At 43.2% G+C, this 16,853-nt stretch overlaps 2 protein-coding genes across 3 annotated transcripts; both read right to left on the reverse strand.

Moving 5' to 3' along the window:
- Window positions 1-1,374: 1,374 nt before the first annotated feature.
- AQI (Peptidase M20/M25/M40 family protein) lies at window positions 1,375-4,581 on the reverse strand. Of its 2 annotated transcripts, none has more exons than XM_086792986.1 (4): window positions 3,657-4,581; window positions 3,407-3,544; window positions 1,977-2,207; window positions 1,375-1,895 (listed from the first exon to the last, which is right to left on the reverse strand). In XM_086792986.1, the coding sequence occupies exons 1-4, from the start codon at window positions 4,524-4,526 to the stop codon at window positions 1,773-1,775; spliced, it is 1,362 nt and encodes a 453-aa protein (XP_086649112.1). In that variant the 5' UTR covers window positions 4,527-4,581; the 3' UTR covers window positions 1,375-1,772. The 2 variants fall into 2 exon arrangements, with proteins under 2 accessions (XP_086649112.1, XP_086649111.1); XM_086792985.1 differs by having other exon boundaries at window positions 1,977-2,216.
- Window positions 4,582-7,082: 2,501 nt separating this feature from the next.
- LOC147606204 (uncharacterized) lies at window positions 7,083-10,985 on the reverse strand. The gene is made up of 5 exons (XM_086792927.1): window positions 10,427-10,985; window positions 10,220-10,316; window positions 8,700-10,108; window positions 7,747-8,548; window positions 7,083-7,599 (listed from the first exon to the last, which is right to left on the reverse strand). The coding sequence occupies exons 1-5, from the start codon at window positions 10,983-10,985 to the stop codon at window positions 7,083-7,085; spliced, it is 3,384 nt and encodes a 1,127-aa protein (XP_086649053.1).
- Window positions 10,986-16,853: the final 5,868 nt, after the last annotated feature.

Genomic DNA, 16,853 nt, shown 5'->3' on the forward strand with positions numbered 1-16,853 from the left:
AGAGTACAGAGAAAGAAAGAAGGAAAATGATATTAGTGTCTACAGAAGGCCAAAATGATCTAGGAGACCAAAGATGCAATACAAAGACCATGAAGGTTTGAAGCCAAGCATTCAATCCAGCAAAAGAAACCCTTCACATAAAAGAAAAGTCATATTGATCTAATCATCTAGTAGATCTACAATAACGAGCATCACAGATATAGTTATCTCAAAATTCCTCATCTCAAGAATGATTTACAGGAGAGCATGAGAAAGCAAGAGAGTAAGGAAATGTAATAATGAAAAATCGCATAAGAAAAGTTTGCTGGTATAAAAAATACTTTTAGAAAAGATATTACAATACATTGCTGCATTAAAACATGGTAAATCACACACACAAAAATCCGTCACTTGTCAATTTGCACAATGGCACTGAAGTTGACCAATCATCTCTCCCCATATCAACTACACTTTTCATAACTTAACTATTTCTGAGCTTATCAGAAAATACTTGACCAATTTACTACCATAATGACCTACCAAAGCAATCCAACATCCTTAAGAAGGCATCATGGAACATGATGGGACACATGGTGAGCCAACTTGGAAGCCTGTTGGCACTGGCAAACCAAACTTAAGTTGCTACCTACGATTGGTCCAAGCTAAAAGACTACTCTCAAGCTCTATACTAATTTAAAGAGTGAAGTTTTACCATGATGAAAGTAATCCTTGAGGGGGGCAACAAATATCATGGGCATGCAACTTTGAAAATTGGGTTTCAAGGTTCTCAAGATGAGGGAGCTCAGGTCAGACAGACTTATTTATTAGTGTTTATTTTGGAAGAATAAGCATTTGCAACCATTGCCCAGTGTTTATATGCACAAGATGTGATGCATATGAATTTTCAAAATAATGTGTGAATTAAGGTGCTTATGCCTAAACATTATGGCCTCTTCGAATAAGGTGCCTTCTGACTGAGTAGTGCTGGGAGCCTTGCTAATCAAGAATGAAGCTTTACAATGGAGCAGGACCTATGGCTGCAAAAAGACCAAATACATGACAAATATATTGAAATCAGATCAAGGTGTGGCTACTTACCAAATTCAATATGAGTAAAGCACAGATCACGCGTTTGTATTCAAAATCCAAAATTGACCACACAGGAAACTACATGATAATTAAATCTAATCGAGTTCCTGTCTATGGCCCATCTATTTCCCTTCAATCAAGTTTTTCCACCACCAGCTATTCATTGTAGGTATAAGCTCTCGAGTAACGGCTATTCAAAGCAGATGTTCTAGGGTTGCATACGATTGAAAAAGGACATGGTACAAATAAAGGAGACACCTACTCAGACAGCCCATCCATGCAAACATGCAACCCCAGAGAATCTTCTTTCCACTACGTTAAATGCATTAAAAAGTCTTATTTCAGTCAAGGCATGATCTCAAACGTCACCTCACACCTGCAAACTTCCCTTGCATGGAAGCTTTAACTAATGACAACTCTTTGCTCTATACTTCCCATACCATACTGTACATTACATCCCATAAGAGTGGAGTGACCATAAGTTACAAGTTCTCAGGAATAAGCAAAGATAGTTCATATTTAACAGTCCCCACTCTTTAATTTAATGACCACTCTTTGCTCTATACTCCCCATACCATACTGTACATTACAGAGTGGAGCGAGATAGTTCATATTTAAACACTCTCCACTTCATTTGCCTCCACATTCACAGAGGCAGAAGATTTCCTCCAAACTACTGCATTGGTCCCACCCATTATGACAGCTTATAACTCAGCTCGAGAAGCCATGTCTGCACTCTCCTTATGATCAGCATCAAAAGACAAAAATGACTTGATGATTTGCACATAAATCTTGATACCTTTCAAATACTCTTCCCTGTTAAGAAACTGCCAAGAACAGAAGAAAGAAAATTAATCTGGGAGCTTTGATGGCATGCATACTGTGCCAGGCTACAAATCAACTAATACCTCATTGTGATCATGTAGTAGAATAGGTGTGTTGGCCATAGGAGAAAAGCCAAAGGCAGGAATGCCTTGTAGCCTGACGTAGCGGCAATCTGTGGCAGCCGGAAAGATCTCTGGCTTTCCAAGTTCACCTCCCGCCTCAGATACAGCTTCTTGTAGCAGCGTCCACCATGGATTGGAGTCATTTGCAATCGTAATAAGAGGAAGCCCTTGCTTGCTTTGTAAAGGCTCTTTCTGCTTGAACTGGAAGGTCATCATGATTTTGCCATATATAAAAGAGAAACCTCTCATTTGGTTAGCACAACTCAAACAATTACAAGACAATACACAACTAGAAGCCACCATATGATGCACATACATTGTCATGCGACTAGATGGATCCAGGAGCGAAGCTCGTCCAGTGCGCATACTTATAGACAGCTACAGTGCCTTGGCATTGGCATGTACTTCATCTTTTCATGGCAAGATCAAGAAGATTATTGTCCCGCTCAGGACAACCTAGCAGATATCTTCACCGAACCTCTTCCTCAAGATATTATTGATGAGCTCCTTACCCATATGGGAGTCGGATCACCGTGTTGGAGCTAAGAGGTGATGCTGGAATGATCATCTCCAGCCCGTTTGATCCCTTTTAATGTTTCCTTTTATTCAGCAGATTTATTTGATATTTTTGGGTATTTTTTCCCACCTTTTATTAGGCGGATTTCCTAGTCATGGACTTTGTCATCAATCATGGGTTTTTATGCTGGCCAACCAGCCCCTTCATGATGTATATAAGAACAGGCTTTTTGCCATTTAATTCATTCATCGTTTTGCTCAAGTGTTGGATCATTGCTGGCTGCTCCAAGTCTCTCCTCTGCTTCCGCTTGCTACCTTCAACCATTCTCTCACCATCTTAGTTGGGGGAGAATGTGACACACCTACACATACAGGTATGGCCTATCAAGGCGGCCTTTTGGGCATCCAGGCCAACAGGCTGGGCGGACAAGTACATGGACAGGCCGACTCGGCTGGTCGCACAGCAAGCTGAATGGCAAATAGCTGGCCAACCAGCCCATGGAAACCTATAAAAGGGTGCCCCAAGGCCCCCATTCATCGTCACTCAGTTGGGGCTTCACCTCAACAATTGGACAGCTAGGCAGGTCGAAGGCAAAGGGAGAAGCCAGTATTTCTGTCAGGTCTGCAGAATCTACAGCAACTTGGGTTTACTCAATTGGTCATCTTTTGGGAATACTAAATAGGTTACAGTAGTTGTTCATACAACCACCGTTGTAGTTATTGATCATTAATACAAGGATTAGAGTAGGATGCTTGTGTATTGTAAGTCTTCTGCTGCTCATTCTGTCTCTGTTCACACATACATAATTGCTCCTATGAAACCTTGAGACAAGTTGCTGCTGATGTACATAAAAGTTGGCAAGCAAGAGATATACTTGGTATGTCATGTTTCTGGATGCAGGCGCCCATTCCTTCTCTAAGCGCTCTTCCAGGGCTAGAGGATCAGCAAGAGGAGACACTCGCATGTCAAATCCGGCCTCAGCTTCAGAGGGTTGCAGGTTCATCACGAAGCCCTGCATGCATTCGAAACTGATATCATGGCAAGGCTCATCACAAAGGTGGGTGTGCAAGACACACTCTATCCCTGCATTTATGAAGATATTACATAAATGTGGCAATACTTACAGTCGGGGTCGGGGTTCCAGCTTTGAGGTAAACCGGGTTCACAGAGGTCACCTCTCCTTCTGCTGCAAGCCCAGCCTTGACCAGATTAAACTGCCCCTCCCGGAAGCGCGCTATAGATTCCATGCTTACTATGAGATTCTCCATGGCGCTGTTGTCATACAACTTGGAGCCATGGCCTGGAGATCCCATGGCTTTGATAATGAACCACCAAGGGGATCTCTCCCCATTAAAGACACGATAATAAGACGCCGGTGAGGCCAGCCCTTCGTCAAGAACAATCCCTATGTTGAGCTCTGCAAACTGCGGTGATTCTACAAACTTCTCCATGCCATCATGGCCGCCGATCTCCTCATCAGGGACAAAGGATACATGAAGAGTTCGGAGGGGCCTAAAACCAGAACCCTTGAGCACTCGGAGGGCTTCAAGATACTGCATACCCACGCATTTCATATCCTGCGAGCCCCGGGCAAAAATATTGCCATGGCCATCCACGTGTGCAGTGAAAGGGCCGTATGTCCATTTGTGGTGCTCGGCAGGGACCACATCGGTGTGAGAGTTGAGCAAAACAGAGGGGAGAGAAGGGTTCTCACCTGCCCATGTAAGCAGGAGCAGGGGCTTCTTGTCTGCGAACTCTAAGGTTTGAGCCTGGAGGCCGATGGAGGTGGCATGTGCCAAAAGGAAGCGGGTGGTTGCGGCGTAATCAGGTTCCGGGTGGACTGAAGGGATGCGGAGGTACTCTCGAAAGCGCTCCAGCACCGCCTCCTCTCCGTCCTCGCCGACGCCAGCAACAAGGAGCTGAGGCACCTTGGTGTGGAGGAAGAGCAGCAGCGCCGCGCAGGTCAGCCTCAGTAGCCACACCTCCTCCTTCATCCTCCTCGTCTTCTACTGCTGAGAATCTTTTCCAGGTGGGGGGTTTTAGACGGGCGAAGTTCCATGTGATTTTTTTATATAAGGTTAACGTGGATAGGTGACCGACCCCTGTCCGACAATGAAGTCTTTGATTGTATGCATATGTGCATATGTACGTATGTATGCATTATGCATACATATGTACGTGAAAGCATGTGTGAGTGAGTGTGTATGCATGTATGTATGTGTTTGTATTCCTCTTTGTGTATTTGTGTGTAAGTGTGTGTATGTGTACGCATGTGTTTATGTGTGACTCTCTCACATAGACTCATTTCTTTGTGTGTCTCTCACATGCATTCTTTCTATGTCACTTGCACAAACACAACCTTCCCTCATATACATACAAGTGCACATACATTCTTTCTCTTCTCACACCCATCTCTCACATACACACTCTTTCACAAGCATAGAAACTTTCTCTCTCTCTCTCTCTCACACACACCCATATGCCCCCTCTACATGTGCACATGTATGCCCCCTCTACATGTGCACATGTGATTGTGTATACAAATATACATGTGTGAATGTCTTTATATATAATAGTATTAGTATAATATTATTATATATTTACTATATATATATATATTGATTTAAATATCGTTGTTATATTATATTACTATAAAATAATTATATTTTTAAAAAATTCATATTATATGTATTTTTATTTATTAGTTTTATATTTATATTATGCTATTATATATTTATAATATATATATGTCTTTAATTTTCTATGTATACTTATGTATTTTACATATATATATATTATATTATAATATATTAGTATAGATTTAATATATATATTTATATAATATCTTTACTTGTTATATGTTTACATATTGTTATTATATATATTGTATACTTATTTATTATATATCTTTGTATTTTTTTATTTATTATTTATTTAAATTTTCTTCTCTCAGCATACCTCTCTCTCTCTCCCCCTATTCCTCTATCTCTCTATCCCCCCCCCCAAAGAAGTGTATTCATTCTCTCATACCCCCTTCTCTCTTTCCTCTCTCAACATACCTCTCTCTCTCTCTCTCTCTCCCCCCCCTTATAGTACACTCTATCTTTCTATCTCATACCCCCTTCTCTCTTTCCTCTCTCAACATACCTCTCTCTCTCTCTCTCTCTCTCTCTCTCTCCACTCTCTCTCTCTCTCTCTCTCTCCCCCCCTTCCCTAATATGTGGCCTCTACCACCCCCCCTCCCAACAAGTGTATTCATCCTCTCATAACCCCTTCTCTCTTTCCTCTACCCCAACAGTTGGCCCTTTTCCAACCGCCACGTGTTTCCTCCCCTACCAAAAACTTGTGCATAATAAATAGTATAGATAGATATATTATACATACACATATATGCATGTGTGTGTGTGTGTGCGCGTGTGTGTGTACACACACACGCACACATGCATATATAAATATGTGTGTGTGTGTGTGCATGTGTATGTGTGCATGTGTATGTGTGCGTGTGTATGTGTACACACACGAATGCATGCATGTATATGTGTGTGTGTGTGTGTACATACATATACATACATTTGTGTGTGTGTGCGTGCGTACGTATGTACGTGTGTGTGTGTGTGTAACATATCTATGTGTATTTATAAATGTAAATAAAAACACACATATACATATATTTTTTATTTTATTTTATATCTTATTGAAATCTATTTACTCTCTCTCTCTCTCTCTCTCTCTCTCTCTCTCTCTCTCTCCCCCCAGGCTTCCCCCCATCTTACTCTCTCACATGCACATGCATATGCACCCTCTCTCTTTGCCTCAAACACACACACACACATGCACATATACACATACACATACACATACACACACACGCACATCATATGGTACACTTGATTTGTTGTATGCTGGACAATGTCCTAAGGCTTTCTAAATGCCCAATCTAACCCAGGTTTGTCAAGACGGGTAGGACTAGGCGGGAGTCAGGCGATTTAGGGGAGCTCGGACATGTGTGGACGGCTAGGGCTATTTTAGCCAGCTAGGGTTCCTATATTCGGTGGTCGAGTGGAGAGTTGCCCTATTATTTTCTAGCAGGTTTATGGATGTTTGATGGAGGCCTCACACTAGTAACACAGCAAGGTTCTTTCTCATCTTTTGCTTTCTCTGCGAAATCTCATAGAAAGCGCATGTACCAGCCATAGTCGTGGAAGGCCATCCTCTTTTTCTCTTTGCATTTTCACAAGCATGGAGGAGAAGAAGTTGCGCGTTACAGCTTTGGGAGAAAGAGGCTCTTAACAGTCTCATGCAGTTGGCCATAAAGAGTCTCACGCAGTTGGCCATAAAGAGGCTCACGCAGTTGGCCATAAAGAGCCGTGCGAGGCATAACAGATATATTATATGGATATTTTTTTTTTCAATAAAGGCATTTTTAATATTGAAGAAAAACGAGACAAGTTACAAAAACTGGCATCACAAAGCCAATTTCAGGCCGAGATTTCTCACTATCCTAGGCAATCAGCAAAGAGCAATGATCCTCTGGGTCTCTATCCTAGAATCTACAGGTATTGGAGCTTCAGCACATAGCTTAGATCCACGTTTACAAGATATTCTCTCTTCTCTTGAAGCTGAAGAATCTTGACCTTATCTGAGACATTCTTTGGAGTGCTTCCAATAGGGCCTACCAGTTTTGAAATTTTGGCCTCAATGTCAGTGATCTTCCTCAAGTAGAACCTCTCCCCTGCAATAATAAGGAGACTTTTGAGGGAGCAGGTATTGCGGGTATCACCGTTGTGTAGGGCCGCTAGTCTTTCAATCCAGAAGAACCAGAGGATCTCTGTTCTTAAAACTGTCCATAGTTCAGTAGAGCAGCCAATGGTTTCCCCAATGAGCAGATGCTTCCAGGATAAGCAAGTTTTCCCCCAACTGGCCACATACTCATTGAGTTTCTTTACCATTGGTTCTATGTTAGGGCACAGTAGAAAAATGTGAACATCATCTTCTTCTTTGAGGCATCTGGCACATGATCCATTTCCCTTGCCAAAGACTAGAGCTTTTTTCTGTGTCCAAATGGCCCTGTACATGATAAGCCAAGCAAGACAAGCTTTCTTAGGTTCCACATGTATGCCCCAAAGTGATTTGAAGAGGAAATACCACTGGCTCCTATCTTTGAGGATATTCCATCTTTGATTTAGAATACAATGGATTGGAGGGGTATTCCACCTGGGAGGAATAGGCCAGATGCTTGTTTGGTTAATCCACTGGAAAGCCTTCAGCTTAGGGGGGTCTTCAATTGTCATTAGCCACCAGTCTTCTCGATGCCATAGCATCAGCCTTTTGCCAATAATGTCCAGTTGAGAATCTGAGAGGTTGTACTTAGCAATGAGATCAGCCCTTGATAGCCAAGTTTTCTTATCCCAGTCCCAAAGGTTACTCCATGTCTTAATGCCACCTAAATGAAGCTTCAGTGCCTCTTCCACATCTTGAGTATCAACTTGAGGCAAGTCAAGAGCAGGCCACCAGATGGAATCGATGGGGTGGATGCCCAGCGTGTCCTTGTAGTCTGGGGATGGCATCAACTGGGCTTTTACTTTAAACCAAGCCTTCCATAGAGAGATCAATAGCTCTGATCCTTTAGGGGTTATCTGATACTTGCTTCCCAAAATGGTTAGAAAAGGGAGCTGTTTCCATCTGTAATGACCTTTAAGAGCAAACAGATGGTTTTTCCTATTAAGAAGCCAAGCCCAATTCTCATTCGGGGACATTAAGCCTCTCAGAATCCATTTGGCTGCCATTCTGTCAGCCATATTTTCAATGTCCAAGATACCCAGCCCTCCAAGCTCAGTGGGAAGGCAGCAGAATTCCCATTTCACTTTGGCCACTTTCTTCACCCACGGGTCTCCTCCCCAGAGAAAGTTCATGCAACAGGAGATGAAGCTTTTCAAATCTTCTTCAGGAGGTCTCCAACAGCTCAGGAAGTAGATAATTGTGGGGATAATAAAATGGTTCAGCACCATCTTCCTCCCTGCCATGTTAAGCTGCCTATTCTGCCATTTTTTTAACTTGAGCTCTATTTTTTGCATGATCCATTGCCATTTTTTTTAACTTGAGCTCTATTTTTTGCATGATCCATTGCCATTTTTTCTTAAGGGAAACTCTGAACCCCATGGGTATACCTAAGATCCTAACTATTTCCCCATCTTGGATGACCTTGCAACCCTCTAGAAGCAGCCAGTTAGGCGGGGGCTGTATGCTAGTTCTGATACCAGTCTTGTTATGGTTGATAACTGAACCTGAGGCCTTACAATAGGTTTGCAGACAATCCCAGAAGGCCCCTATACTGCTCTCCTCATTATCAACAAGTGCATTGGTGTCATCCGCAAACATTTCAGTGCAAACCTGCTTACTATTGCCAAGCAGAATTCCTTTCATTTCTCCTTTGTTGATTCTGTCTTGGACAAGCCAATTAAGTCCATCCGCAACTATGGCATAAAGGAGGGGGGCCAAAGGACATCCTTGTCTGATTGATCTAGTCAGATGAAAAGCTTGAGTGAGGTCCCCATTGACGCATACCCGAGCAGTTGCATTACCAAGCAGTGTCTTTACCATACTGCAGAACCTTGAGCCACAGCCCATGTGTTTCAATGCATCTATCATATATCCCCAGCTCAGTCTGTCATAAGCTTTGTCAAAGTCAATTTTGAAGAAGATGTAATCTTGTTCTGATTCTTCAGCGAATTCCATAGCTTCCCAGAGCGTAATGATAGTGTCTAGGATATATCTACCCTTGATAAATCCTTTCTGTTCCTTACAAATCCAATCATTCATGTGATCTTTCAGCCTTAGAGCCAACACTTTGGCAAAAATTTTATATGCACAGTTTAGGAGCGTAATTGGTCTCCAATTGGTGATAACATCCTTATCATCCTTCTTATGTATCAGCTTAATGATGCCTGCATTGATGGTTCGGGGGAGGGCTTCAAAGAGAAGGGCTTCTTTCCAAATTTCTGACAGAGGCTCTATCAAAGTGTTTTTGAAGGTTTTGAAAAATTCCGCTGGAAGACCATCATTTCCAGGGGATTTTTTGTCTTTAAGCATGTCAATAGCCCTGGATATCTCTTCTTTTGTGATTGGTTGGTCAAGCCACTGAGCTTGTTGTTCTGGCACTGTTTTAATTCTACACTGCTCTATGAGCTTAGTTGAGGCAGTTTGCTCCGCTTGATTTGTCGTAGATTCCGAAAAGAGACTTTGGAAGTGTTGGGCTATCCAAGCTTTATTCTCCTCATTGGAGCGCAATTGGATGCCTGAACTGTCTTTCAAAAGGGGAATGGTCTCTGCTGCATGTTTCACTTTTAGCATTTGAAACATTTCTTTGGATGGTCTGTCAGCTTTACCAGCCCACCACTCTCTGAAAAACAAGGCACTGTCCTCTAGTTCTTTGTCTTCTATTTTATGGAGGTGGGCTCTCGTGTCCCTCAGGGCAGTCTGAGCAGAGACATCACCAAGGTTGACCCTGTTCTCAAGTTTTTCAATCTCTTCTAGACACTCTTTTTTCTTCTTCTCTCTTATCTTTTTGACTCCTTTCCTAGCACAAATGAACAAGGATTGTGTGGACTTCACTGCCAAAGACCATGCCTTAGCGGGGGTCAATCCTAAGCTAAAGAAATGAACCCATATTCTCTTCACTTCTGCTTACACCATGGGGAGTTTAAAGAGGGAAGGGTCCGTATGGAACCACTTGCAGCACTTTTTCTCATCAACTTTCTCCAGAGACGCTAGAATGGGATAGTGATCTGACATGCAAGTGTCAGAAAAATGGCTTTGCATTCCACAGTAACAAACATTTTGCACACTTCCTGACTGACATAGCATCTATCAATTCTAGCCTTCCTTAATAGATCACCTGTTCCATAGTTTTGCCAAGTAAATTGTCCTGGTATTCCTATGTCAACTAGGTTGAGCTGTTCCTTGCATTTGCTCCAAGCAAGTTTTTCCGCACCTGAGATAAGCTTCCCCAGTTTATTGAATCTATCTTCCTCTAGTTCTACCATATTCAGATCTCCTATCAGAATGACAGGTTCATCATACTCCTGCATGACTGAATTCCAGATACGAGCTCTTTGAGTCTGCGGGCAGTTTGCATACATGCCTATCAGAACAAAATCCTCAAGTTCAAACGCCACCCATTGGTCAAGAGGGTCGACTTGGATATCCCTGATCTGGTTCTCCCATCTAGGGTGCAACCCACAAGCTACCCCTCCAGAGCCTTGAGGGTGAGCGGTATAAATCCATATGAGATTTTTATCTATTGCATTCAGTCTTTGGATGAGATTATCTCCACTGACTTTAATCTCCGTCAGCACTACAGCATCGACATCACCATGTTGTTTCAACCATGCCTTAACTTTTTTCCCTTTATTAGGGTCTGTAAGACCTTTGACATTCAAAGACAATATCTTCATGGAGGGGGGGCTTGGTTTTGTTTCCTCTGTCTTCTATTCTTATTTGCATCTTTGGGGGAACCCTCCATTTGTACATGGTTTCTTTTGAGATCTATGGATATGTCCATGGCATTGTCTGAGGTAGAGGTTTGTCTTTGTTGCTGCTCCTTCGTTTTCTCTTGCATGGAGTCATCCTCTTCTTGATTTTGGGTATCTTCCAGTTTAGCCATCTCAGAGGCCAAACGGTCCAGATTGAGCTGATTAACTGGAGTTGAATCAATAAATTCCTCATCTGAGTCTGAAAGATCAGGTTTGTCCAGAAGGGAATAGAAGTTAGCTTTGGGATTTGATGAGTTGTTCTTCTTCTGTTTGAAGGTCTTTCGTTTAGGGGGTGGAATAAATCCATCGTTCATACCCTTCCCTATCTGGGAGTCGCTACCGGAAGGGTTTTCAAAGGTGGACAGGTTACCAGTTGAAGTAGAGGCTGTGTTAACTTGCACATCCTCCATAGCTGAGTCCTTTTGTAAGGCAAATCCGAGGTTGGACTGTTTTCCCTTCTGAACTACATTTCTTTGTGGAGCATTGCTCTTAGATGGAGCTTTTGAGGGACATTCTTTGATGACATGCCCTTTCATTCCACAATGGAAGCATGCATTCGGGAGATGCTTATAAAGAACTTTTTGCTCTATACTGAATTCTCCACAATTGATAGAGATGGACTCCTTTAAGGGCTTGTCCAGGTCTATCTCAACCAGCACTTGAGGGTGCCAGGATGGGTTGATAAATGACTTCGGTCTGTGACCAAGAACCCTTCCAAGGGAGCCTGCAATTTTGTCAGTCCATGGGTACATGTGGTAAGGCAGATCCGGGAGCTCAATCCAGACCGGGCAAGTGGAGAGCTTAGGCCCACTTGCTGAGAACTCTTTTGTCCACCTGAAAAAGCAAAAGGGTGCGTTCCTGTACATCCATTGGCCTGCTCCCAGAATTTTGAGAGCCATTGATCTATTTTTGAATAGGAAAAGGTAGTACCCTTTAGGTAGGATTTGGACAGCTTCAATTTCTATGTCCAATGGCCTCCACGTATCTTCCATCCATTTTTTAAGGTGGTCCACCGGAGGTCTAGGGCCGAATAGTAGGCCAATAAGACATCTTCCTGAGTAGTCCGCCTCCACATCCCGAAGTAGATCTAGAGGGAGATCAACTTTTACAGTAGTGGAGCCTACGTTGGTGAGGTGATTGGTATCTTGCTCCATGATATCCTCAGGGAGTATTTGAGTTTCCTTGTGAACATTTGCTTCTCCTATCTGGCTGTTGAGGACGTGTATTTGGCGATGGGCTTCCTCTAGCTGGAGTCTCAGATCCATTTCAGTGACATTCGTCCATGGCCCTTTATCTTTGGAGCTGAGCGGGGGCCACGACCCTATTGGTTTCCTTAAATATTCTCCAGATGAGAAGGCTTGGACCAGCCCTGCTACTACTGAGCCTTCCATGTCTCTGAGAGTCAGAGTGGGTCTCGGCCCCGTCTGATCCTTGATCAACGACATATGGGACTCCTTATCCACTTCCAGCCCGAGCTAGACCCAAATGAAAGAAACATGCAATAAAAGCAGACACAGCAAAGGAAAGGGAAAACCGCAGTTTGCAAAAACCTCGTTCTTTGCCGCACACGTCTTGATTGCTGCACAGCGGTCGTACAAAAGGAGAACTCCTTTGAGCCAGACACCTTTGAGCTCAGCGTTTGATCCAATCTCCCCAAACCTGCTTGACGGCTTGCATAAAGAGGGCGTCTCCTCAGAGATCTTCAGCAGCTTGAGGGCGTCTCCTCAGAGAGCTTGAGGGCGTCGAGTAGAGGGCGTTGAGCAGAGGGCGTCGATGCTACATAGACGGCTTTGAGCTCAGCGTTCGATCCAGTCTCCGAAATTTCAAGGCATTGCACGTAGTCACACAATAGAAGTTGCGCGTTACAGCTTTGGGAGAAAGAGGCTCTTAACAGTCTCATGCAGTTGGCCATAAAGAGGCTCTTAATAGTCTCACGCAGTTGGACATAAAGAGGCTCTTAACAGTCTCACGCAGTTGGCCATAAAGAGGCTCTTAAGAGTCTCACACAGTTGGCCATAAAGAGGCTCTTAACAGTCTCACGCAGTTGGCCATAAAGAGCCGTGCGAGGCATAACAGATATATTATATGGATATTTTCAAGCGTTGCACGTAGTCACACAATAGAAGATTGCACACGCTTGGAGGGCTGGGTATCTTGGACATTGAAAATATGGCTGACAGAATGGCAGCCAAATGGATTCTGAGAGGCTTAATGTCCCCGGATGAGAATTGGGCTTGGCTTCTTAATAGGAAAAACCATCTGTTTGCTCTTAAAGGTCATTACAGATGGAAACAGCTCCCTTTTCTAACCATTTTGGGAAGCAAGTATCAGATAACCCCTAAAGGATCAGAGCTATTGATCTCTCTATGGAAGGCTTGGTTTAAAGTAAAAGCCCAGTTGATGCCATCCCCAGACTACAAGGACACGCTGGGCATCCACCCCATCGATTCCATCTGGTGGCCTGCTCTTGACTTGCCTCAAGTTGATACTCAAGATGTGGAAGAGGCACTGAAGCTTCATTTAGGTGGCATTAAGACATGGAGTAACCTTTGGGACTGGGATAAGAAAACTTGGCTATCAAGGGCTGATCTCATTGCTAAGTACAACCTCTCAGATTCTCAACTGGACATTATTGGCAAAAGGCTGATGCTATGGCATCGAGAAGACTGGTGGCTAATGACAATTGAAGACCCCCCTAAGCTGAAGGCTTTCCAGTGGATTAACCAAACAAGCATCTGGCCTATTCCTCCCAGGTGGAATACCCCTCCAATCCATTGTATTCTAAATCAAAGATGGAATATCCTCAAAGATAGGAGCCAGTGGTATTTCCTCTTCAAATCACTTTGGGGCATACATGTGGAACCTAAGAAAGCTTGTCTTGCTTGGCTTATCATGTACAGGGCCATTTGGACACAGAAAAAAGCTCTAGTCTTTGGCAAGGGAAATGGATCATGTGCCAGATGCCTCAAAGAAGAAGATGATGTTCACATTTTTCTACTGTGCCCTAACATAGAACCAATGGTAAAGAAACTCAATGAGTATGTGGCCAGTTGGGGGAAAACTTGCTTATCCTGGAAGCATCTGCTCATTGGGGAAACCATTGGCTGCTCTACTGAACTATGGACAGTTTTAAGAACAGAGATCCTCTGGTTCTTCTGGATTGAAAGACTAGCGGCCCTACACAACGGTGATACCCGCAATACCTGCTCCCTCAAAAGTCTCCTTATTATTGCAGGGGAGAGGTTCTACTTGAGGAAGATCACTGACATTGAGGCCAAAATTTCAAAACTGGTAGGCCCTATTGGAAGCACTCCAAAGAATGTCTCAGATAAGGTCAAGATTCTTCAGCTTCAAGAGAAGAGAGAATATCTTGTAAACGTGGATCTAAGCTATGTGCTGAAGCTCCAATACCTGTAGATTCTAGGATAGAGACCCAGAGGATCATTGCTCTTTGCTGATTGCCTAGGATAGTGAGAAATCTCGGCCTGAAATTGGCTTTGTGATGCCAGTTTTTGTAACTTGTCTCGTTTTTCTTCAATATTAAAAATGCCTTTATTGAAAGAAAAAAAATAAGATTGCACACGCGCAAACAGTTGACCACGAGCACAGCCGGCCATCACCAACAGTGTTACAACGTTGTAAAAGCGCATAATAAATGGCCGAGCACACCCACACAACACCAACAACAGTGGGCAACTGCAGCGCACAGCAACGTCGACAGCCACTTGCAGTGCACAGCATCGATAGTCACCAGAATTTCCTCTCTCTCTCTCTCTCTCTCCGTCTCTCTCTCTCTCTCTCTCTCTCTCTCTGTTCAGTTGCAGTTGGCCACAAGAGAGCGTGCAGCACCGATAGCAGTCACCAATCTTCTCTCTCTTTCTCTGCGTTTTGGAGGAGAGTCACTATTTTCTCTGTTGCCAGCCAATAGAATAGGTGGCTACGAGAGCATCTTCAGCTACGTGCTATCTACAACCGGGTGGAGTTCATCAATAGCGCTGTTGAAGCGTACGCCAACAGTTCAAGTTTTTTTTTTAAAGAAAAAAAGGGGATGTTCATGTAGAGAAACAACATCTTTATCTCTCTCTCGTTTCTGGCAGCCCGTGGGCAGCAATCAAGGACAAACAACATCTCTCTCTTTCTCTCTCGTATTGGCGAAAGGAGAGAAAGAGAAGAGCTGTCACTACAAGTCAGGCGAAGAGGCTTCCTCTCTCGCTTTCGAGGAGGATTTTGCTCGATATTTCTCTACAGCCTGCACACAACCAGGGAACGAGAGCAGTGTCTATAGCAAGGTCTCCAGACAACATACTACCCACATGCAAGCAAGACGAGCTGGTTTTGGTCAGGTATTCATCTTCATCTAGCATTCGAATTTGATTTGTTACCATGACCTCAGAAGATTTCGAGTACCCTGGGGCTTAGCAGCATGGAGGTCATCCATCTTTGGATACCAATATGGCTGATCTAGATGCGGGTGGTCATGGATTTGTGGATTTACATGCACATACTTTATTAGAATCATGCACACATCGTATTGAGCAAAGTTTACTTGTTCTTTCTCAAAGTTTACAAACCATGCAAGAGACTCTGGTCGCTAGTTCAAGTTTTCGGAGTGTCCCGGTTGATACTCCAGGGGCATCTACTCGTAGGGGATCAACTCAAGACACCGAAACACCTGGGAATCAGGAAGTGGCAGCTATGCTCAAGAGCATGAAGCCTCTTGTGTTCTGCAGGGAAGAGAAGGAGTGTAATAAAGATATAGTGACACTTTTTTACAAAAGTGAACGGACTTGCACCTTTTGAAACGTTCTCCTAATGATGTTCACGTACTCGAGGCAAATCTCACTCTTGAGGGCAAGGCCTAAAAGTGGTGGATGAGCCTCGGCGAGAGCGATCGACCTATGACATGGGTTGCTTTTGAGGCACTTTTTCGAAAAGAGTACTTACTTGAGAATGAGAGGATCGCAACAACTGGGATGCTTGGGAGACGACTGTAAGATGGAAGGTCTTACGTTGACCCAATATATTTCTAAGTATAATTCTCAAGCTCGAAGGTTTGGATGATTTTCAAAAAGTACGAGGTTTTCAGCATGGTTTAGATAATGAATATAAAACTAAAGTTAAAACTCAATATCTTAAAACTTTAGAAGAGGCCATAAAAAGTGTGTAGATCTTTGGTGATAATATTGAGAAGAAACGCACGGCCAAGACACCTTGGGTTGGAGCATCCGACTTTCGTAGTTCTAAGGGGAGCAAACGAAAGGGGGCCAAACAAGGTAATGATGTGGTTAAGAAGGATAAGGGGCCAAGGGGTCCCTTGTCACATTGCAAGATTATGAGTGAGCTAAAAAGGAAAAATTATGTTTTATTTGCATGGCTGTTGATCATGATAAACAGAATTGTCCAAAGAACCATTGCAAAGATGCCGATAAGAAGTTTTCTGAAGTTCAAGTATGCTATACCAATGCCACACATGAGTGTTGTGTAACCTCTACAATGTGGGTACCCTCTTTCAAGCCTTATGATTTGGTTCGAATGCATGGACACATCAACGGACAAAGAGTTCGTGTCATGATTGATGATGGGGCTATACATAACTTTTTGAATTATCACTTGGTTAAAAAATTAAAATTGCCACAAAGCCCTAGTGATCGTTAATACATGGTATCTCTTGCTAATGGGCATGATAAGCATGTATGGGACACGGTGGTTAAGCAAGTACCACTTAGTATTCAGGGACATGAAATGCACTTAGATTTTCAGGTTATGCATATTATGAGAGCTGATGTTATT

Source organism: Cibotium barometz, chromosome 58, assembly GCF_041138505.1.
Source record: "Cibotium barometz isolate CiBa-2024 chromosome 58, ASM4113850v1, whole genome shotgun sequence".
Lineage (NCBI taxonomy): Eukaryota > Viridiplantae > Streptophyta > Polypodiopsida > Cyatheales > Cibotiaceae > Cibotium > Cibotium barometz.